This window comes from Aspergillus vadensis (assembly GCF_003184925.1).
Source record: "Aspergillus vadensis CBS 113365 unplaced genomic scaffold BO88scaffold_9, whole genome shotgun sequence".
Lineage (NCBI taxonomy): Eukaryota > Fungi > Ascomycota > Eurotiomycetes > Eurotiales > Aspergillaceae > Aspergillus > Aspergillus vadensis.
In genome coordinates, this window is record NW_020292047.1 from 533,673 (window position 1) to 556,332 (window position 22,660).

Below are 22,660 nucleotides of genomic sequence, written 5' to 3' on the forward strand. Positions count from 1 at the left end.
GACCGTGCGGTCGACGTTCCGCAACGAACGCTGCTCAGAACTGTGCTTCGCTTCCTGGTCTTCAAGATGGGTCTCCAGCTATTTTCAATGTAGTTAGTATTTTGCAGGGCATTAGATTCATCATTTTCTTGGGGTAACTTACTTCCTTGATTCTCTTGTGTAAGAACCGGACGTCCTGGCTTCCTGATGAGTAGCTCTTGGTCTCCAGATCCACGCAACGAAGTTGAGACTCCTTCAGCTGCTTCTCGAGAGCCGCCTTGTCCTTGAAGAGCTGGGCATTTGTTTCTCTCTCAGCAGTAACTTCCTTCTGCATCTCCGTCGCCAGTGCTTCTGCCCGCCTCATCTTACCGACTGCAGCTGCGGAAACATCTTCCTGTTGAGCAAGCTTGGACTTCAGTTCCAACAACTCACGGTCCATGCTGGCAGCATTGCGCATGGATGGACTCTCGCCCTTGGCTAGGTCCTCCAATCTTTCGCCTGCTTCAGCTAACCGGGTTTCCAGCATCTTCTTCTCCTTCAGCAGCATGTCACGCTCCGCGGTCACATCGTCGACGGAGGTGCGAAGAGTTCTCACCTGCGACAGGAGGGAGACAACCCTGCTCTGAGCTTCGTTATGAGCATTTACTGCCTCGTCGCGAGATGTCGTCACGTCTTGAAGCATAATGTCCATTCGAGCCTTCTCCTTAGCCCAAGTAGAACTGTTCAGGACTTCATTGTCCCACTTGCTCCGCAGGTCTTCAAGTTCTTCACGGAGACGTGAGTTCTCACCGCGAACGTTAAGAACCTTTTCACGCTCCATCTCCAACTCGTTGTTGAGTGTTGTGAACTCGCGCTGATACTTCTGCCTTGTCTGTTCCATCGATGTCTCCTTGTCTTCAATATCAATGGCACGTTGGTTTCTATAGTCTTCAAGCTCATTCTGGAGGCGCTGTTTGGCCTGGAGGGCGCCTTGGAGCTCAGCTGCTTGATCTTCCATCCTGGCCTCAAGCGACTGGGTTTGGCGTTGCAAGTCTTCAACCAGGGCATCCATTTGTTTGCGCTCAGACATTATCTGGGCACAGGTATCCTCGGCCTCCTGGGCCTGAGATTTGGCGAATTGCTCTGCTCTGGTAGCCTTCAGAACTGCAATCTCAGCTTGTTCCAATTTGCTGAAATACTCATCGGCACGGGTCTTGTACAAGCTCATACTGGAAGCTAGATCGGCTGACTTCGACGTCTCCGCATCAAGACGAATCTGAAGGTCAGCAAACTCCTGGAGAAGCTGATCTCGGCTAGCAGCATCCTGGTCCCTTGCAACCTGCAGCTCCTGGAACTCGGAACGAGCGTCACGGAGTTCTACTTCCAGCGTAGCCTTAGCTCTCTTAAGCTTCTCGAACTGAGCTTTGGCGTCGCTGAATTCTGCAATGGCTTCGTTATGCACCTTGAGCAAAGACCTTCTGGACTGCTCCTGCGAGTTAATCAGGTCGTACAGTTCTTCATGCGACTTGGCCTGGACGTCCCGTAGTGAGAGATCGCCTGACCGAATGTTCTTCTCCAAAGCGGAAACCTTCTTTGAGGAGTCATCGAGCTGCTCGTGCAGACGTCCGTTCTCACGCTCAAGCAGCTGCATGCGTCGCAGAGATGGGCTTTCTTCCTGCCACATGTCTCGACCAGGTGCCGCTTGAGAGAGCTGGTTCTGGAGATGCTTGTTCTGCATCTCGCTCATTTGAAGCTTGTTCTGGAGCTCCTCAATCTCGGTCGCCAGATCCATCCGCTTTTGGTAGCCGACTGTGTCCACGGTCCTGTCGGAACGAGCAGAGTCATTGGCCGTTTCGTTGAAGTTAAGTCTGCGGTTCGGCGTTGTAGGAGTGCCGAACTTCTTTGCCAGAACATTGTCGGAGTTCTTTCTGAGATGGGTTGGGGTCCGGGGGCTAGCCACCTGGTTCTGGTCGATTTCCTCCAGCAAGGCGCGTTTAGATGAGGCGTAACGTGCATCCAGCTCCTTCATCTCATCCCCATGCCGACGGCGCATTTCCGCCAGTTGGGCCTCAGCTCGACTATACTTCTCCTCGGTGACTTGCAATCTACTCTGTGTCGTCTGCAGCAGTTGTGCCAGATCAACCTTCTTAGCCAGACTAGGCTGAACCTTCTCCCAGGATTCCGAGTCATCAGACTCGGGCTCCACTACCTTGTGCAGCAACATTAATTGCCGGTGTAGATCATCGATCTCCTTGTTTGCCGTATCCAGAGAGCCTTGAAGCTTGCGCGTATTCGCTTGTGCCTGGGTTCGGAGCTGTCTTTCGGTCTCAAGGTTCCTGTTTGCCTCCGCCAACTGAATGTTGGCAGTGGAAGCAGCCTTTTCCGCATTCCTACTGGCCTTATGTTCCCTAGCAACCTCATGGTTGAGGTCCTCCAAGCTCAAAGAGAGCTTCTCTTTCTGCTTCTCAAGAGAAGTGATGCTGACTTGAAGGTCGCCAAGCTGACGGCTTATCTTCTTGTTGTCTTCTTCGAGCTTCGTCTTCTCTTTCTGAAGAGCAGTTATGCGTAGGCGCGAGTTGTCGCTGGCCCTGGAAGTCGATCGGGCTATGTCGAGATTCTTTTGTTGGATCTTTGTGAGAAGAGCCCGGTTATCATTCTCCGATGCTGTAAGTCTACCCTTGAGCGTCACCAGTTCCCTCTCCAGGCGTTCCTTGTGCTGATCATGGCGAATGCGGAAATTATCTGATTCAGCGATAGCGTGGGTCAATTCTTGGATTCTGGTGGAAAGACGTGACCTTTCAGCTTCTACCTCCTCTAGCTGACGTGCCTTGTCGTCCAAATCTTTCCGCACACTCTCAAGACGCTCGTTGGCCTGCTTCATGATGTTGCGTTCGATGTCGGCCTCTGCGTTTAATCGTGCATCTTCGACCTTCGTGAAGCGGTCCCGCAGCTGAATCAACTCATTTTGGAGTTCCTTGCGTGACTGCTCAGCAGCAACGCGCGCTTCAGTGGCACGACGAAGCGTGTCCTGCTGGATGTACATCTCCTTTTCGATGATAATCTTTGATTCATTCAAGGAAGTGTATTTGTCCTTGAGCTCGGCAAGATTATGCTCGGCAAGCATTTGCACATCGTCACGCGATTGACGCTCCCGGCTCAGATCTGCTTGTGCCTTGAATAGTTGATTCTTCAGTTCCTGGATTTGCTGCTCGAGAAGCTTTCGGCTTTCGCCAGCCTCGGCATCCTCCGAGATCTTTGCCTCCAGGAGCTTCTTGACATCGGCGGCCTCCCGCTCAAGCTGAACCTTCTCTGACTTCATCGCGTCCACCTCGGCTTGCAGTTCTCGCAGGCGTTCCTGCATGCTGCCATGTCGCGTGGTAAGAGAAATCTTCTCCGACTCTAGGTATCGCTTCTCCTCTTCATGCTTCTTAGCATCATTTCGCAGGACAGCCATTTCGCTTTCCTTCCGCCTAAGCATCTCTTCATAGCCTGTGGATGTCGAGGAGAGGTCGGTGATCTGTTGTCTTATTACACGGTTTTCTTCAATGAGTTCTTTGATGTGCTTCTTGGACTGATCCAGGTCTCTCGAGGTCTGGGAGAGCTTAACTTCAAGATCTTGATCGGTCTTCAACAGCTTGGTCTCTAGATCTTGCAGTTTGCGCTCCTTCAAGCTGAGGTGACTCTGCAGCATCTTCATCTCTTGGCCCAGGTCCTTAATCTTGGCATCTTTCTCGACAGCAGAGTTTTCGGCCTCGGCAAGCTTCTTCTCGAGTTCCTCCAGACGTGCCTGCATCTCATGCTTTTCGTTCTCAAAGCGCTGGATGATCTCTCCTGCTTGTTCCAGTTGAGTTATCCGGAGCTCAAGCTCGTCATCCGTTCTTTTCTTGGCAGCTATTAGGTCGTCTAGTTGGTCTTCAAGGTTCTCCTGGTCTGCGATAGCACCGGCCAACTTCTCACTAAGTTCAACTTCTCGGACTTGGAGCCTCTTGAATATTTCCTCCTTGTCAAGAGCCAAGGCACGCTCACTCTCCAACGTTTGCTGGATCTTCTGTATCTCAATCTCTGTACGACGCCTCTCTTCCTCTAACTTCTGACGATCGGCTATATCCTGGTTCATCTTCGCTTCCAGGGATTTAATCTTCTCGTCCCGTCTTTTAACTTCATTGGCAGTGCGAGTTTCTCCGAGAAGAGGTCTCATCCTTGTATACAATCTCCACCATGGGTTCGCTTTCAATTGGAGGTAAGTCTTGAAGTTGTCCTGAATGATCCGTGTCGCTTCCGCCCGATACAAGCGTTTGTTGGAGATACGTCGCTGGACGAAACCCCTTGCCACGGATTGGAACCTGGTCATGATGGTGCGAATAAGCTGGTCTCGTTTCTCTTCCAACTCGGCCAGGACACCGGCCCTGAAGAATACCTTCGTACGACCGACTCGATACCAAGCAGGGTCCAGCCCGAGCTTTTGCAACATAACATGAGCGGCATTTCGGCCGTCGAGGTATCCCTTGGGCATGGCAGGGCAAAGAACTTCATAGCGTTGACGGAATTCCGAAAATGACAGCCGATTAGGGAACCCTGTGCGTGCAATTCGAATTCCTTCGAGTACACCGTTGCAACGTAGTTGATCTAGGACCAGGGGTGCATTGAACATCTTCGGGCGTTTTTTGTGGTTTGGTATAATACAGCGCACAAAGTGTGGATGCGTTGAGTTCAGCTGATTCATGAGGCTAGATAGTTGTTCCTTATGTCTCTGCGCAACGGTGCGGAAAAGACCCTTCTTCACGCGACTCTTTGGGTAGTCGCTGTCATCGTCGGCGTCGCCGCAGTCGGAGAACAGAGTCGCGACATGCTTTTCACCTGATCTGGCAAGGAGTCGCGTTATGTTATCGTTCAGCGGGTCCTTGTTCTTCTCGAGCCAGCCCTCTGTGCCATACTCTACCTCAGCAGCGTAGTGTGTCAGAACGAATCCCTGGCTTAGGCGAGAAGCACGATACTTCGGTGATTTCCGATCCCAAAGAGAGTGCAGCTTTTCAGTAAATGATTTGTCCGTAGCCTTCGGCATAACAGAGTCTTCATCTAGACAAGAAAAGATACCAATAGGGTTGGTCAACTCGATTAGATCAATTGTTGGCTGCAAGTCCTTTCCGAAGTCGATGAATTGCCACTCAATTTGCTCCCGTGCATATTCTTCTTGCTCCAAGACAAACATATGGTGGTTGAAGAATTGTTGCAATTTCTCGTTCGTATAGTTGATGCACAACTGTTCGAAGCTATTGTTCTTGAAAATTTCGAAACCGGCAATATCGAGGACTCCAATAAAGAAGCTGTCATCGCCAGCGACAGTGCTTCGATCCAACTGGTTGTTGATCCTGTCGACAAGATTGCTGAATCCTCGTTCATAGATTCCCTTGGCGAGAGCATCTAGCGCTAGTCGAACCTGTTCTGGCGTTTGAACCTTTTCCACCCACTCGCGGCCAGCTTTGACCTTGGGATGCAACAGTCCCTTGACGAACAGGTCAGGTTCTATACCTAGCAAGTGGCAAGCTCTCTCTACACTATTCAAGGAGTCCGGACCAAGTGCAGCTTGATCAGCTCGTAGGCTCTCCTTGACGATAGTGACATTTCCGAGATGAAGGACTGCTGCGATAGTGCGCAAGATACACATCTGGTCTTCTTCAGAGAAGTCCATGACGTGGAAAGCCTCAATCAACATTTTCCATTCGTCCTCATCAGAGACCCCGGCAATGGTGTCGTTACCATCACGAGTGTAGGCAAAATCTTCAATCTGTAAATCGGACAATAGGAGAGCCTCTCTAAGCTTTCGGTCTGCTCCTCGTAACAACTGATAGAAGATATGGTAGTTTCTCTCATGCGAATTCGGTTTCACAACACGAGACTTCTCCAGTAGATACCAATCAATCGAAGCACCCGATATTTGGCCAGCACGGGTGAACTCGATACGGATGAACTTGCCGAAGCGAGAAGAGTTGTTGTTCCTGACGGTCTGGGCATTTCCAAACGCCTCCAGAATGGGGTTTGCTCTCAGGATTTGTTGCGATAGGGCGGACAACTGCTTCGTTCCAGATCGAGCGTAAGGGGTATCGGTTGTCGCAACAGCTGCAAGGTATTGTATAACCTTCTTGGTGTTCTCGGTTTTACCTGCACCTGACTCTCCTCTTCACAGTTGCATTAGTGTCTTGGGTTCGTAGCCAGCCTTTCAGTAGACTTACGTCACAAGAATGCTCTGATTCTCTCCTTCTTCGACCAGGTTTCGAAAAGCCTCATCAGCCATAGCAAAGATGTGGGGACGGCTTTCTTCTCTGTTACGACCCTTGTACATCTTCACATACTCGTTTGTGTATATTGGCAATGGGCAATATGGGTTCACAGTAACGAGGAAGAGTCCCGAGTAAGTCTGTGCCCGACAAGAATTAGCTCTGAAAGCTATAACTTTGTCGGCATATCAGTATAACTCACGTAGATAAGATCGGCTTGATATCGAGTGTGCAGATTGTGAACCACTGAGGCTTCATTCAGATGTGTGAGTTCAGCCATATCATCTGCTTTATCAAACTTTGCCGGGTTCACTTTGTCGACCTGGTCAGCGTCGACCTCCCTTTGCTGTGTTTATCTGTAAGCTCCTCTAGCTCAGTCTTCTGCGCCATTGGGTGATTATACCTCTCCATTGTCGGTCTGGACTAGCATCCGGCCACCTTCTTGCTCTTCGAGAACAAGCCCACGCACGAATGCTTTTTCAGGATCGCGCAGCCAGACATACTTGTTGCCGGAGAAGTCATTGTCGCCCTCTTGTCCCCGAATCTGATCCGCACCCCTGCGTAGCTCCTCCGACTTGATGAATTCGGGCGCAAATGTTCCTGATGAAACATCATTCCTTATTGAGGTCGATCTCGGGCGATGCGTTGTCCTTGCCACCAACGGAGCTGGTGATTGTGAGATGGAAGCAGAGTTTCGAAAATGGCCCCGGGCCTCTTCGAATTTACTGGAGGATGTAACAACGGCCGACTTGGGGCGAATGCCTCTTGTCTGCTGAGTCGGGGAGGGAGTCGGTGACGGCGATGCGCGGCTGAAAGGGTTGGCCCGCTTAGGGGAGCCATTTAACTGTGATGGAAGCATATCTTCGTTAAGGTCAATGGATCATTATTCAGTGAGAAGGTCGTAATCATAACAAATATCTATGAGAGTGATGGAGACTCAAGCAATGAGCCCTCGGATGATGTTGCAACGAAGCATCCAGGCCAACTGAAGTGGCCAGGGAAAGAAGAACGATTCAAAGACAAGGGAAGAAGAAGATAAGGAAAGGTTGGGCAGGTGTATATTAGATGAAGCTGCAGCATACCAAGCAGCGGGAGGTGCAGAATGACAGTCACCCACTGACCACCTGCTCCCTCTGGGGCCCCTTCGGGTTCCGCTGTTTGTTTACATCCGCCGTTCCTCAGGCTGCGGGCGCCGATCATGCGCTAGGCCGGATCGGTCGTGCACCCGTCACGTGGAGACCCGCGGCACGAAACTCGATCTTTTCCGGGTTGGTCGGTCGTTTCCCCGTTTTGCTTGTCGCTTCACGTTCTTGTGCTCCGTTCCTTCAAATCTCCAGCTCCTCTCACCATCCTCACGTCGCGTTCGCATCTTTGCTTCCCGTTGATATCTGCTCGGCAGGTGCAGAGCTGCCTCACCCACATATTATCACCAACGCGCCCGACCTCATGTATAGCAGAGTGTTGTGGTTACTGATTCTATCCATTTCGTTCTAGTCTTATGACTTTTGACTTGATTCCTGCTCATTTTAGCTTGAAACGATGTGGGATGCCTAAGCACTCGCTTTAGATGTGACGAGCTAGCGTTTTTTTGCTTACTGGACGCAGACATTATACTCACCTTGAAAGCGCGCACGCGGTCGCTCTTCCCCAACCATGTCTAATTATCCACCGACACCGTCATTTGTGGGACCAAATTATACACCTCAGTGGCCTCCATCAGATCCGTCTTCTTCGACCGCCATGCCATCCTTGTTTCCTCCTAACCTAGGCTTTGGCCAAAATCCTTCGCCTGTCCCTCAACACGCGCAGGATGGTGCTAGCCGTCCGTTTGATTATAATACCGACACCTACAACGCAAACACACGTCTACCGGGATTAGGGGTCCCGAGCGCCGCTGGTCCCTTAGTACCGCCGCCTCCATTCACTTTCATGCCGCCATTTCCTTCCACTCAGTTCCCTCACCCTCCCTTTCCACCACTACAGATGCCACCGTTACGATACCCCTCGATTCCTGTACCCCCGGTTCACGGTTATGAACCGGTTCATCATGCAACTAGCGACTACCAGATGAATAATTCCATCCCTACTCCGCCGGGTCCTCAGCCTACTGCTGCTGCCAACTCCGAGTCAGATCCAGACCGAGAGGAAGGCGAGCTTACAGATCGTGAAGAATCTTCGTCGACGCAGCCTAGGCCACATAATTTGAACCCGGGACACGGGTCAGGACCTAGCTACGATACTCAGATGGCTCGAGCTATGGACATTAACAACGATTTCAGGGAAAGTGATCGTACAGTGAAGCCGAATGGCACTGGTAGTCATGATTCACATAACGCTCACTTGTTGGCGATGGCCACCAGAGGCTCGGCGCCAGATTATTCGGAGATGGATAGAGGCGGGGCTTCACCAGAAACTCGCCTATCGTCCAGAAGCAGTGGGTCACGTATGTTATTCCCGCCTTATGCACAGTTCGGTTACTGACTTCCTGCAGCCTATAATCCTGCTCCTCCCATCTCTACTGAGCCACCGGTTTCGGACACCGCACCAGGACCAGAAGTGCCAACTTCGTCAATCACGCAATATGAAGCAGACCCCGATAAAGGAGTGAGCAGCGCAGCTTCAACTGAACCACAGTCAACACCCGGCAGCGGTAGGTCATTGGCACAACTTCGCGTCCAGGCACAGGGGGCACTTCTGAGCTTGGCGCCTCACAACATTCGATATGCCGAGTTTGTCGGGGAAGGAATTAACCCGGTTATCCTTCGTCAACTCTATGAGGAAGTGGGAATAAAGATTGCCACTCCGGTACAGGGCGTCTCAACTCCTCCATCCAGTGCGACTTCCTTGGAATCCGACCGTTCGTCGACTAGTCAGTTCGAGGAACCAGAGCAAGGAAGCCACTCAGTTCTCAAGTCAGATGCGGATCAAAGTTCGGCATCGCAATCCAAATCTTCCGAATTGCCACCGGATACTACGAAACCCATGGAGCGGAAGGAGGTTATTGCTCGTATGCTTGCTGCAAAGGCTGCAAAGGGTTCCGGGGCGCCTGGACAAGTTCAAGTGCAGGCAACCAAGGAATCAAGTGCGTCCGAAGATTCGGTTCTGCCGAATGCTGACAAGAATGCGACAATTTCCTCCCAGGACTCCATAAAGGAAAAGGAGACTCGTGTTAAGGAAAAGAACAAGGCTCAGACTGAGTTGGCCCGGCAACGGATTGAACTGCTCAAGAAGCAGGGCTTAATGAGGAACGGTCAAAAATCGCAGTCGAATTCGGTGCCTCCCGAGAAATCCCAACCATCGATCAACTCCGGTACTGAATCATTGTCGACTTCGACCCCGATGCCAATCCAACATCCATTGCCAGAACGCCCTCCTGATCCTGAGCCCAATGCTTCGGCCCGTATACCTGGGCTCTTCATGACGGAGCAAGAGCCGGAGAATGTGCAGACTCCTGTTTCTGCTGGTCAAGGTGCTACTGATGCGGTGTCACAAACCCGTGTTAATCAGCGCAAACGTCCTCGAGCATCTGATTTTGACGAACCTGTTCCGATTTTAAAAAAGACCTTCAATAATGGTGGCAATTATGCCTATCCTGAGGCTCAGAGGCTCGTCATTGATATTAGCGATGATGATGAGTTCTACGGCGATGATGAGCACGACAACATGGATGTGGACCTGCCAGCCGGCAAGGACATGCAAGATGTGGAGGGCTTGCTTCGTACTTACACACCAACCGTTGATATTCTTCCTCAACGGCCGGCAACTGCCTCTAGTCAAGGGTTTTCTGCCTCGGCTACCCCGCAGAGCCTGAGGAACAATGATCAGGAGCATCAGGAGCATCTTCGAAGAAAGGACCTGGAGATTAAAGCGATGCACAAGCGAATTGCCGAACTAGAAGAGCGGAAGAAAGCAAAACTGGCAGCCAGTCGTACACAATCCCCTCGCCCATCAGACGTTCCGGCTTCACCTCCTACGGACAAACTCTCACCTGCCGACGTCAGCGATACACCGAAACTCCCTGTGGAAGCCGAGGAGAATAAGTCCCCTGCCAACGTTGATCTGACCCAAGTGGAGAGTATCAAGGTCAAATTATTGCGCAAACAAGAAATTGAAGTTGGTATTCCTGCGCTAGATGCCGAGATACATAGGTCCGAGGCGAGATTGGCTGAGGTCAATGAGGAAGAAGCCAGGCTAGTGTCCGAAATTACGAAAGGGCGTGAAGGCCGGCAGCAGCTCTTGGATGAATTGAACAACCTCAACGTGGAGCTTAATGGGCTAACCTTCGATGATGTGGAGGCTGCGATACGCCGCGCACAGGAAAAGGAAGATAAGGAAAATAAGGAAGCCAAGGAATCTACTCCCGAGCTTGAAGGTATGGCCATCAAGAGTACTCGCCAAAATTCTCTGCCTTGGTTGTTTTGTTTGACAGTACCCAACTGATGCTTTGTCCATGCTTTCTAGCCGCAGACCAACAAAAAGGTTCCGAGATTGAACATGCAATCTCTGATCCCACACACGCCGGTTTACCCGTCAACAAAGAACCCGAAGATGAGGAGCCGTCCCACCAATCCGTCGTATCTGAAGAAGTTCCCGAACCTGATTCCGGCAACGGGTCTAGCATTGTACCTGATGACAAGGTGATGGATGACGTTAGCGATTCTTCCGGAGAGGTATCCAGTTCTGATTCTACGGGTTCGGCAATGGATGAGTCTAGCGACAGCTCTAGTGATGAGTCTCTTGACGAAGAGGAGCTTCCAGCTCATACACCCGCTCCAGAGACGAACACCCCGTTGGAGTCAGGCGGCCCCGCTGAAGATGGACAACCGGAGCCAATTGAGGCAGAGGCAGGCATTCATCATGACCTTCCCGAGCGCCCGCGAACCCTGGATGCGGAGCCACGGGCGGAGCTACATCCTGAGCAGGTTGCCGATGAACAAGTCATCGAGGACCAAGGCCAAGCATCCCGTGAATCTTCCGTCTCAGATGCGTACGAGCCTCCTGAGCCAGAAGAGACAGCTAGCCCCGCTGATTCCAGCTATTCCCCACCTTTCAGCCCTGCATCTCCCGATCCTGTTGACTCCCTTGAGGTCTCCACCGCAGATGAGACGAGACAGGCTGACGAGCCACTAACGAGAAAGGTTCAGGAATGGGATACCCAACAACCAAGTGCTTATGCTCAGGTTGGCATTCTGGATGTGCGGTGCACCTCAATTCCGCCTAAGGTGTGATGCTGACAGGATATCTAGAATCCACGGGTACCAGAGCAGTCTGAACCAAAATTCTCACCCTACGTTAGTCCGCTGAAGAATTTCAAGGCTTACCGCTACCACCCAAACTTCACTGAAAATGTTTCGGGTGGCTATCGTTCTCTAACATATAGCCACAACATCGACCCTATGAGATATCTCTGTCCATTTGAATCTTCAGGGGGAGTATGCAATGACCGGTCCTGTGAATTCCAACACTTTCGTGATATGACTCTCAGCGGTGCGTCGACAGATCTGAACCATTATTTGCAACATTTTCCCATATGACCTTTGGCCATTGTCTCCCTGGACCTTTTTTTTTTTTTTTATCTTTCGTGCCTCCTTTCAGTATCGCGCCTGCAATCCCCTTCTCGTTAAGCGTCTCATTTCATGTCTTTTACTCATTTGTTCTTCCCTTCGCTGTGCGGATGCTGACAGCCAGGCTTGTTAACTGCCACAGATGACAAGATCCTCGTCCAGATGGGATCTCTTCGAGAAGGCAAGACACCCGAAGAGAAGGATGAATACATTGCTGGGCTGAAACAAATCATCAACGACATGCGACGCGACAAGGTGAAAGATTTTAACACAGTGGCCACGGAAATAGCCGCATACCGTAGACGCTTTCTCCAAGACCCTTCACGGGTACTTCCGTTGTAACAACTTGAAGAACTTGACTACTTCACGCTCTTGGAGAGAGCCACTCCTTACTTTCTGACAAGGTGAGCTGCCGGCGTCGAGCACCGGCGAGTGCAGACGACCAGTCCAACTAGCAGCGGCTGCTTCTGGCTCAGTACCAGCAATGGCAGCGATCCCTTCTACATCGCGCCAGCCCTCCTTCCTGACCTGGAGGCTTCCTTTCCCCTCCCTGAACCTCATTGCCTTTCTTAGCGTGGCCCACACTCTTCCTTTCTGATACATGAGATCTGGTATCTCTTTCTGAAACGACACAAGTGGGCATTTTCCCGTTATCTTCATTATCTATTACTACTTGGCGTACAAAAGCGAGCCTGGAGTTGGAGGATCACATATTTTCACCCCCTTAGGAAGTGGGCGTAAGCGATTTACCCACACTACGACATCTGGTCTGGCCAGCAAGGCGGGGACATCGAGTCTGTGACAGTTTCGATTTTCCCTTTTCCTCTAGCCTGGTCTTCAAGGTATGGGATGAGAATCCTGGACGCGGTTATGAGCCCATTGGATGGAATGGGACTGTACAGCAGGGCGTCAGGGCATAGGGAGTACATAGCGATAGCAAATCATAATTATCTTCTACCAAGCCTCACTTGCGTGATTTTCTTAGAATCTTCAACGATAAGCGGGAAGCTAAACAAGTAAATGTCGCAAAAAAGGAGAAAAACCGCGCACTTTAACCGCGCACGAGAACTAATATGCCCCGTTGACAGAGCCGCGACTAAGAACACAGACCAAAACAAAACACTAGAACCTCTTAGGTTCGGACAATTGGTATGGCACTGGACCGGGCGTCTAGCGTCTAAACCGGGGCAAAAGCACACCCACACCAAGGCGGCGAGGCGCAGACCTATGGACCTACTCCTTACTAACCCACAACAGCTAGCATACTACTTACTAACTAGATAAATAGATGATAGATTAGGAGGATAGTAGTGTAGCTTGTTAGGCTAGTCGGATACTACGTAGTTAGTAGTATTCCCTCACTACTACTAGCTAGCAGCTTGCGCCCCGAATTTCTCCGCACCCCGTTCATCCCTTAGATACCACATACTCAGCCTACCTACCGTTCATCACAATATTCATTTAAGATCAAGCTAATAATTTTGAAGAAAGTAAATGAATAAATTAGCCGATCATATGATCAAAGAATGAAGGAATGAGTCAAAACCGCGCCCATACCTAAGTTAGTTAAATAGTTAATAAAGTTACTGATGTCGATGTGGCAGTGCTGACGTTCCTTGTTTCTGCTTCCCCCATGTCACTGGATATAGTACTACTAGCTGGTATTGGTAATGGTTGGATATTATCTAATTGGTAAGTACCTACATAGTAGTGATGTATGTATGTAAACTATGTAGGTAGTTAGTTAGTTATGTATGCAAGGTTGACTCAGTCAGGAGCCAGTCAGTCATTTGAACTGGCTGGAAATATATGTTGGTTACTACTTAGTACTACGTAGGTATGTGTGGCTTAACTTCAATGTGTATGGTTGGTTGGGGGACAATATTCAAGTTCAAAGTTCATGCAAGGTATGGGAGTCATATGTAGTCTTGTGACTTACTGACTAGTAGTCATAGTCACTGGGTTTCTCTGACTCAGGCAGAGCTGAAGCTGAAGTTGGTTCGTTCGTTCGGGGACGGAAAATGGAAGAAGGGTAGGTATCGGGAACAGTCGGGGACGGGTGCGGGCGCGGGCGCGGACACGGAGACGGACACGGGGACGGGTCTCCGTCGTTGCTTGCTTGCTTACCTACTGCATAACTACAGATGATTTATTGTGTCGGTCCCGAGGAGATACTACATAAGATACTAGATACTAGATAGGCATAGCCTGGTTGGTGATAGTCAATGTAGTAGTGTAATAGATATGCAAGCAAGTGGGCTGGGTTTCAGCGAGTGTGTTTCGGGATTATGCATAGTTGGTGAGGGGGGAGGGGGATTTGCAGATGGCTTTTCTATTGATAGTAAATAGTATGTTGGTGTCGGGTAGGTACTTTGCAGACGGAGAGGGTTAGTTATGTTGTATGTATGTGATGCATGCTGGGAATGATGATTGGTGAGATCGCTCGTGGGAAAGAATTCCTAGACAGCTGCGATGTTCTGTTGCGATCGGGTTACTGTACTAGGAAGGGATCGCGACAATCATGATCTGTATCGGGGTAATGCTGCGAGAGCGAGAGGGGATGTGGTTGTTGTTGAATATAGAAGGTAAGCAGCCAGGGTAGTTAGTGGTGGTGGTGGTGATGCTTATCCTGCAGGGTGTGTGTAGTTACGTAGTATTTGTCTAACTACGAAACAACGATTGTCCATGTAGATGTAGGTACGGCACAGTCAGTGCTAAGCTTAGTCTCAAGTGACGCAGCAGTACCTTGGAGACGCAGGTAAGGAAGGTATAGTCCAAATCTCACAGGAGACAGTGCGGCATGTAGAGTGTAAGGCTGTATGTAATCAGTAATGCAAGTGAGGATGCAAGTACCAAGTACCTACCTATCTGTCAGTCGGTAATCATCTACTATCGACTAAGTGAGATACACACCGGCAGTGTGAGCATGTAGGAAATGCCAGCTGAGACATGCCGCGAAGGATGAAAGCGCGCATAGTGGGGAGAAAGAAAGAGGCCCCCAAGCTACTACTGTACTAAGAAAGTCGGAAGAATTGAGTTGGAGAGGGTGCCACATTCCGTAAGGCTGTGCTATGGAACTACTACTAGTAGTCTGGCCAGTAGTGGATGGAAGCAATCGAATTACTACTCGAAAAAATGGCCTGGCAGCTAGCATGATGATTACTATACTAAGTATCACTCGCGACGCAGTCTAGCCGCCAGTCGGATACTTGCATGGGCCATGATCATGGTCCAGGGATTGGATGCTGCTTACATTACCGGTGGATCATGGATTCTGGGTAGTGCTGACGGGAGTGCCTTGTTGCAAGCCATGGAACGTGGTGGTCAGGATATGTGGTTGCTTGGCGGGGTAGCGTGGGCTTGGCCGGGCGGGTAGAGAGGATGATGATGATGATGATGATGATTTATTTATATATACTTTCTCGAGTCGGGGAAACGAAGACGGAAGGATTATTCAGCCTTGAAAAGGATGTAGGATTTTTCACACTATGTGGAGTGTGATTTTAGGTTCGATGGGGGGTGATACGGAGAATTTAGAAGCATGACTGGCATGCTATGCTTTTGCTTGCTTCTAGAGTTAAGAATAGATCTCGAGTTCGGCGCTCGGTCGCAGTACTAGGTGTATATGTGTGGAAAGCGTGTGAGATTACCGGAATGGGACATTTGAGGTTGTACAGAACGGCGGAGCAAGAGAGACAGAGAACAAAGACATTTGAGACAACTTTAAAAATAACCCTCGAGGAAAAGCAAAACCCAAAAACAAAAGCAGGTCAGTGTTCAACGTGATCCTAGTCATCGACGAAAAAGAGAAAGGAACGTTAAGCGTAATCCCTACCATGTCTCATCATGCCATGTGGCCGCTGGCATTACGGGGGGCCGGGCTCTGGCGGCCGTTTCACCCATCGCGGTCGCATCGTTGGCTGGCAAGTCCAGGATCAACGGCTATGGATGGGTGGCCCCAGTTTCAACAGCTGCCAGGGAGCTGAACGGCGGGGTTGATTGATCGCAAGACCACCAATAAGCAACTTGATCTGACTGAGTTACAAGAATTGGTTGGCAGCAGTCGGCAGGTGTCAAGGCACTATCATGACATTTCGAATCCTGCCGAGAAGGTGTCGAGCTGAAAAAGGATCGGAGTCACTTTCCTGTCCGGCGGTAGCAAAGCAGGGTGACCGCGCGACGGAACGAACACACGGACGCCATGACGAGCTCTACTAGGGGAAGAGAAGCGGCACTTGCACTGCCCTTTCTGGAGAGAATCAGCAAAGTCCCTGGCACCCGTATCTTCTCCCAACGCCAATTGGTGCAGTCAAAGTGTCATCCACCGAGCTGAGCGGCCCGAGTTTCGAGAATGGAGACACCCATCATTCTGGCACTGGCAGGTACGTACCAAGACTACCGACCGCCAGTTCCACCGCCATCATAGGGTTCAGTGCATACAAACTCCCAGTGAAAGGGCGGTGGATTCCAGCGCCGACGCCAGGTGTGGCTGCATGATCTGCATGGCATTGGCTGACACGGTTCAATGATCCTCCGTAATCCCCCAGCCAGTCAGTGCAGGCCCATGGACAACCAAGACTTTTGCGGCTCGGAGGGAAATGGGCCAGCCGTAGCCTGTATGGCTGTGAGAGGGTGGATATGGATGTTGTGTGGTGGTGCGAATGCGGCGCAATACGGGGTTCGTCCATCAACACGTGTGGTTGACAGTCCGTGTTCCCCTTTTTTTACTACTATTTTTTTTGGCCCGCTATAGTGTGGCTATTATTGCATCCCGAGACGCCGTACACTTGGGATATTCGAGAAGACGACCACTTTAATCTCGAGTACGAGATTTGATCAGTCTGCGGACGGATTCTTTGTCGCTTATGCCGTCATTTACGATCGGCCCCCCGTAGGTTTGTTGTTCCTTTTCTATTTTACTCCATTCTTTATTTGCTTTTACTGCATCGATGCCGAGTGGTGATTACGAGAGGATCTTCGTCAACATGGTTCCAAAGGAGTAGTAAACATTGCTTATACATTGATGCACTCAAAACCGAAATCTAGTCTAACAGGGGGGTGAAACAAGAGATCGCATAATAGAAACCATAGAACAATAGTGGAAATTGATCGCGCGGGAAGCAAAAAGAGCACCAGAGTCTATCCATCCAGAAAAATGTCCCCCACGACCCACAAAACTCCAAGGCTTTCTTCGCGGCTGCCACCGAGCGAGTCCGGCTCGCTCAGGCGTGCAGCCGCCCCAACTCTAAGTCGTATCTTTAGTACAGTCATCCATGTAATAAAAGACCCGAAACCAAAAACAGAACTAAACTCGACACTTGAGAATTCAACCAATGCAATCGCTCATGCAAAGAAAGTCACCAAATAGAAGAAAGGAAATTAAAAGCAGAGAGTAAATAGAATAAAGAAAAAGGAAAGTAAAGAAAACCAAGACTCCTGGTCATGTCTGTTCCATGTTCATGCCGCTCATAACGATAACGCTCAGATAAAGTACCCGCAATCGATGGATTAGGTGGTCGTAGATCAAACAATGCGTTGACATCTGTCAAAATCAAAAATTAGTCGTACGCTCCAACCAAACCAATCATTGTGTTGGTCCTTACCAATTCATGTCACCATTCTCATGCTTTATTTCGCCGGCTGGCAGTATGCGCAGATGTTATGGTCGCAGATCACACATCTCGGCTGGTTGTCCCACAGCTTTGGTCCATCTCCACACTTGCAGCAGAAGTATAGGCTGCCATGGCTGACCGTACCCCGGGAGTCCTGGCTGTTGACCCCAGGCATGCCATGTTGTAATGCATGGCTGTGGTGTAAGGATGCACGGAGGATGGACTTGTTACATCCCAACATGGACGGCATCTTTGCGACAAGGTTCCCCGACAGTTCACAGTTTTGGGGAGCTGGAGCGTGTGCGTATGGCGACAACTCGTGACAGTGGTGCGAAACAGTGTCCTGAGTATCAATGTGGCAGTTCGAGCAGCGTGGTTGATCGCACTGGAGGCAGGTGTCGTCGAGGCCTAGCCGGTGAGGTCCAGAGGAGCAATCGCAGCAGTACCAGACTCCAGACATGATGGTAGATGATGTTTGAGAGGTAGCTTTGAAAAGTGTAGTAGGTATGTTGGGAAGCTATGAAGAAGCAAGCTAGAAGGCAGAGGCAATGGATTGAATCCGAAGCTGTTTTGGTGAATGTGTTTGTAGTAGTAGATGAGAGTGAGTGAATCCATATCGAAGGCTGGGGTTTGAAGGTTATTTAAAACCTCAAGAGAAGTAAGAGAGAAGCACAGAGACGAGACGTTGTCACTAGCGATGATTCAGAGCCAGGCCCCAAGGCGCCCTCGCCATGGCTGTGGCTGATCTCACGAAAAGGCGCCCTCCTGGCCTTCATCTCAGTCATCAAGCAGTTGCAATGCCTGATCAACGTCGGGGCCATTCAGGTTAGGGTCGATCGACCACCGTGGCTTGGCAACCCCATTTTCTTTTTGGGACCCCGAACTGCTCGTACCTGAGCAATCAGCAGTCCCAGACGGGGTTGAATCATATTGGACTTGTCTCACTAACAGACATCGTAAGATATGCTGTCCGAATGTTGACTCAAAACATTCTAGGGTCCACCGGATACCTTCGCGAAAGGCGGAATCCGCGAGGCTTGGAGGGCTCTCGTTTTTGCCCGGGAGCGCGCGCCCACTCCGCCCATGCCCTTTTCCTGCTCTCTCTATGGCTTAATTCCTCATTTCGTAGGAAATTGGATTATTATTTCCCAAAGAATATTGCTCATTTTTTTGTTGCTTGCTAATTTCCTCTTTCCCTTTTCTCTCCCCTCCCCCTTCATTGCTTCTGGACTCGCGGAGTATGACACTGACACTGCGGGACCTGGGCACTTCCATTTTACGCTAGACTACAGTATGTTGCCTGGTTGCGGCCTTGGAGGGGGCTCCACTTTAGTTAACAGCGCGCGCAAATACAATTCAGGCAACATCGTGCCCTGTGCCTGGAAATTCCAGATGCCGCAGTTCGAGACTCTGACTGTGACTCCGATGTTGACCGTTCCTTTCCCCTAGTTAATGGGGCACCGATAAGCCTATTCGTGATGCTTCCGTCGGTCAAGCGTTCGCGACTCCTGCTGCTCCAAGTAAGCAGGCACCCATACTAGTTCTGCCTAAGCCATCCACGCCCATCGATCACCTGGGCACATGCCCTGCCAAAATGACGTCTTGCTCACTTTGAACGATGACTGGATGCATTACAAACCTCATGTTTAGGTTTGTCATCGTTTGTACTCTTGTTCTCTTTTGGCACTGTGCTCTTCCTGCTTGATCTTTGACTTTCTTCCTTCCGCTGTTTTTCTTTCCTGTACCGCCCTCGTTCTCCCCTACTTAGTACTATTTTCGGCTTCTCCGATCTCCCGCATGAGGCTCCATGTCATGTGCAGCCAAGACGGCCGACGCTGACTCCCTTCGGCTCCATCTCCAAACCACTAACGAACATCACCCATCACTAGCAACCGGCACTAGTGTACTAACGTGTCCGCGTCTGTTCAGAGCTGAATCTCGCTACGAACTAAATGGGGGCCTTATCCTGAGGTTCAGCTCTACATGGTGCATCACCTACGGCATTGTCCGTAAAAACGGCACAGCAATGGTGCAGCAACTGCGGGGAAACTTGTCATGGCCAGTTCTAGCTCTCCATGACATATCCGACTAACGATCCTGCCACAGCCATGTACCCTTTTGACGTTTCAACGGGGCCGTTATTTCCGATGATCATCGGTTTCCTCAGCTGTAGATGTCAAACTAATTCGTGATCTCACTGTGCATCGGACCATCCTGGCGAAGTCTGGAAGCCTTCAGAGCAACGGCGCACCGCATTTCAGGATATCACACACTCTGAAACAAACCGGAAACCGTCCCGCAGGTCAACTCATACACGTGTCGATATCTACATCGATGTCAGCGGACAAGACCGTCCCGATCAAGCAGGTTCGGCACGTATAGACGAACATTAGCAGGTTTAAGGTTTAATTTCTAGGTAGAAAAATTGTCAGTGACGTGAAAATACCTCAAAGCAGCACAAGACGGGCCAGCTATGAGTCAAACTGGCTGCTAAACATGGCTGCCTTCTGAATGGAATTATGTTGATGAAGACTGTCCCACATTCTCTCGTAGGCATCACATTGGATGGTATGGGGACATCGCGAACGTAGATAGCCCACCCCTTATCGGCACGTGATCTTGCACATGACATCATGACGGAGGTTTGCCCTGTTTGCACATGGTGCCTGTCACGTTCCTGGAAGCCTAACACTGCCAATGCAACCTCTTGCCAACTTCAACTCTGTCCCCCATCGTCGCATATCGCTTCACACGGGCTTGCTTGTCTCGCCATTATCTCTCTCCGTGGGATCTGTATATACTTTATGTTAATATGGATACATATGCGGGTTGACTTCCCTGAAACTGGCTAGCTGACTGTTCTCCGATGCGGAGGCGTTTGTAAGCCTTCCACGTTCTGTTTCAAATGGCGCGCCCAGACAGGCGCGTCAATCTAGCGGTTGCCAGGACTATTCCGCCATTTCTATTGTGCGTATGTGTATATGCAAGCTATATTGTCACCAAGCCGTTATGCAGTATGTGCCCCCTGAGCCAATGGCTTACATCCGCCGCTAATTGTCCGAATCAGTTGACTACTTGATACGCCCTCTCCCTAAATATTCCCGAGGCAGTCGAGTTGGCGCCGGCATAGCCATTCTCGTTATCTTCTACATACTCATCTTTGTCGCTATAATAACATATCTCCGGCTGTTGTATAATGTCACCCGCAACCCCGGCTTCCTCCCCCGATCGTCCCCGCCGACGAAGGAACAGCAAGAAACGGAACCATCGGAACGCCCTCAACGCAGGAAGAGAAAGCACCGAAGGACAAGAACTGCCGAGAAGCCAGATAAGACGGATATAGACATCGAAAGAGGTGCAGACGACAACGCTGACGGTGGTGCAATTTCTTTGGATATTACCGGGTTGGAAAGTTTTTATACAAAAGATGTTTTTGTTTGTCAAGAGGATGGAAGACCACTTTATTGCTCGACATGTTGTCGCTACAAGCCGGATAGAGCACATCACTGTCGAGAGGTAGACAGATGTGTGCTTAAGATGGACCACTTTTGTCCTTGGTAAGTTCACTTTCTCAATAGTACTGTACCGGCCTGTGATTAACACTCGAACAGGGTAGGAGGCGTGGTTTCCGAAACATCGTTCAAGTTCTTCATACAATTCGTGTTTTATACTCTGATATTCTGCGTATTCAGTCTGATAATATGCGCAACCTTTACGGCTGAGATCATCCAATATGTGAGAACGGGCCTTCAACTTCTCTAATATGCAACTAACCGTTATTTTTTCGCATAGACTGGCGGAGCAAACGTTCATCTTGCCATTGGTATTGGATTGTAAGTATTTCGTCCTACCTTTTATATTTTCTAGGTCACCTTGTAACCATCAGTAGGAGCTCCCTTTTCGGGCTTTTCTCTTTCGGAATGACTATCAGCTCCTTACAGCTCGCGATGTGGAATCTGTCCACAATTGAGAACCTGAACCGTCGGTCTGCAGTCTGGACTTTGGCTATACGCGTGCCAGATCGTATGCTGGCAAGGCTCAACCCCGAGTCACGATGGGCACCCACATTCCGCACCATAACGTACCCACTGCCACCTGTGCCTCTATCTCCTGAGGCAGCAAGAGATTACCAGCCACCAGAGAAGCAGCATGTCTTTGCCATTCTCCAAACCCTACCTGGCGAAAATCCTTTCGACCTCGGCAGCCCCTTCAAAAACCTCCAACAGGTCCTGGGGTATTCCATCATCGACTGGTTCTTACCTCTCAAGCAAAGCCCATGTGCAGACCGCACTACAGGGGACAGCTTCTACGAATTAGGACCGGTAGTGTCCCGTCTGAAAAAGGAGGCCGGACTAAATCCTCCACCCGAATCCCAACCCACTACACAGACTGACACCGAAAGAAAACACAAGCGAAGACGAAGTTCACATAGACAATCGCAAGAGTGACAGATTGGTTAATCCATAGATTTTATCGTTTACTCCATCATATACTAGCGCCCGCATTGACCGTCCCAACCACCCATCCCAATTTTCCTTATTACCCTTTCATTTTTGTATTTTCTTGGATACCACCAGTGCTTTGGCTCTCCCGACTGGTGACATTATCCCTTTGCATACATAAATAGCTTGGGCTCTATTCTATCCATACATAACTAATGCAGACTGATCCTACCTCACAACAACAATTACCGGTACAGGAATAGATAAATGGTTAAATAGGAAGGAATGTAATGGTATATTCCGATTAGCCCGGAGAATACACCCGCACGTGGCAATAGCCTCATAATTTTCCGTGGCGTAGATTTAACCCCTCCCCGTCTATAGTAGTATCCAGGGATCAAGTTCCTTTAGGTTCCGAAAATCATATGCTATACCCGAACTTTATCTGCACTTCATCTTGTGATCGCTTTTAGACAGTAGTAGAATGAGTACTAGGATTTATATGGATCATGATCATAGTATTGACCGCCTTGGTGGCTTCGTAGGATAAATATACTGTATTACTGCGCGGAGGACCCTTCCAGGTGAGTTTCAGAACAATGGGTCTATGTATCAATTGCGCAGATGTAGTGATCTTGAATACTGCGTAGAAAAATGAATAATGTGTTATCAGGTAATTAATGTAGAGTAGCTACTTGTTGTATGGTACTACTAAGTACTACTATATTGTTGGGGTGGAACTCCCGAGTTCGGTTATATATAAATACTTGGAAGCACTAGTACCGCAGCGACTACTGCTGCAGTCGTTG

The 22,660-nt window shown here is 49.8% G+C and overlaps 4 protein-coding genes across 4 annotated transcripts; 3 read left to right on the forward strand and 1 right to left on the reverse strand.

Annotated features, from left to right (window-relative positions):
- Positions 1-7,886: 7,886 nt before the first annotated feature.
- Positions 7,887-11,767, forward strand: BO88DRAFT_414426 (uncharacterized protein; the record flags this gene model as incomplete). Its single annotated transcript, XM_025708167.1, has 4 exons — positions 7,887-8,676; positions 8,725-10,605; positions 10,695-11,455; positions 11,480-11,767. 4 exons carry the CDS (start codon positions 7,887-7,889, stop codon positions 11,765-11,767), a joined length of 3,720 nt encoding a protein of 1,239 aa, XP_025563745.1.
- Positions 11,768-17,264: 5,497 nt separating this feature from the next.
- BO88DRAFT_271062 (uncharacterized protein) lies at positions 17,265-17,959 on the reverse strand. The gene is made up of 2 exons (XM_025702355.1): positions 17,401-17,959; positions 17,265-17,339 (listed from the first exon to the last, which is right to left on the reverse strand). The coding sequence occupies exon 1, from the start codon at positions 17,867-17,869 to the stop codon at positions 17,426-17,428; it is 444 nt and encodes a 147-aa protein (XP_025563746.1). The 5' UTR covers positions 17,870-17,959; the 3' UTR covers positions 17,265-17,339; positions 17,401-17,425.
- Positions 17,960-18,454: 495 nt separating this feature from the next.
- On the forward strand, positions 18,455-19,037 carry BO88DRAFT_271071 (uncharacterized protein). Its single transcript, XM_025702356.1, has one exon. The coding sequence runs from the start codon at positions 18,493-18,495 to the stop codon at positions 18,856-18,858; it is 366 nt and encodes a 121-aa protein (XP_025563747.1). The 5' UTR covers positions 18,455-18,492; the 3' UTR covers positions 18,859-19,037.
- A 1,091-nt stretch (positions 19,038-20,128) lies between these two features.
- On the forward strand, positions 20,129-21,857 carry BO88DRAFT_387021 (DHHC family palmitoyltransferase; the record flags this gene model as incomplete). Its single annotated transcript, XM_025704806.1, has 5 exons — positions 20,129-20,423; positions 20,477-20,966; positions 21,021-21,144; positions 21,202-21,242; positions 21,341-21,857. Exons 1-5 carry the CDS (start codon positions 20,315-20,317, stop codon positions 21,855-21,857), a joined length of 1,281 nt encoding a protein of 426 aa, XP_025563748.1. The 5' UTR covers positions 20,129-20,314.
- Positions 21,858-22,660: the final 803 nt, after the last annotated feature.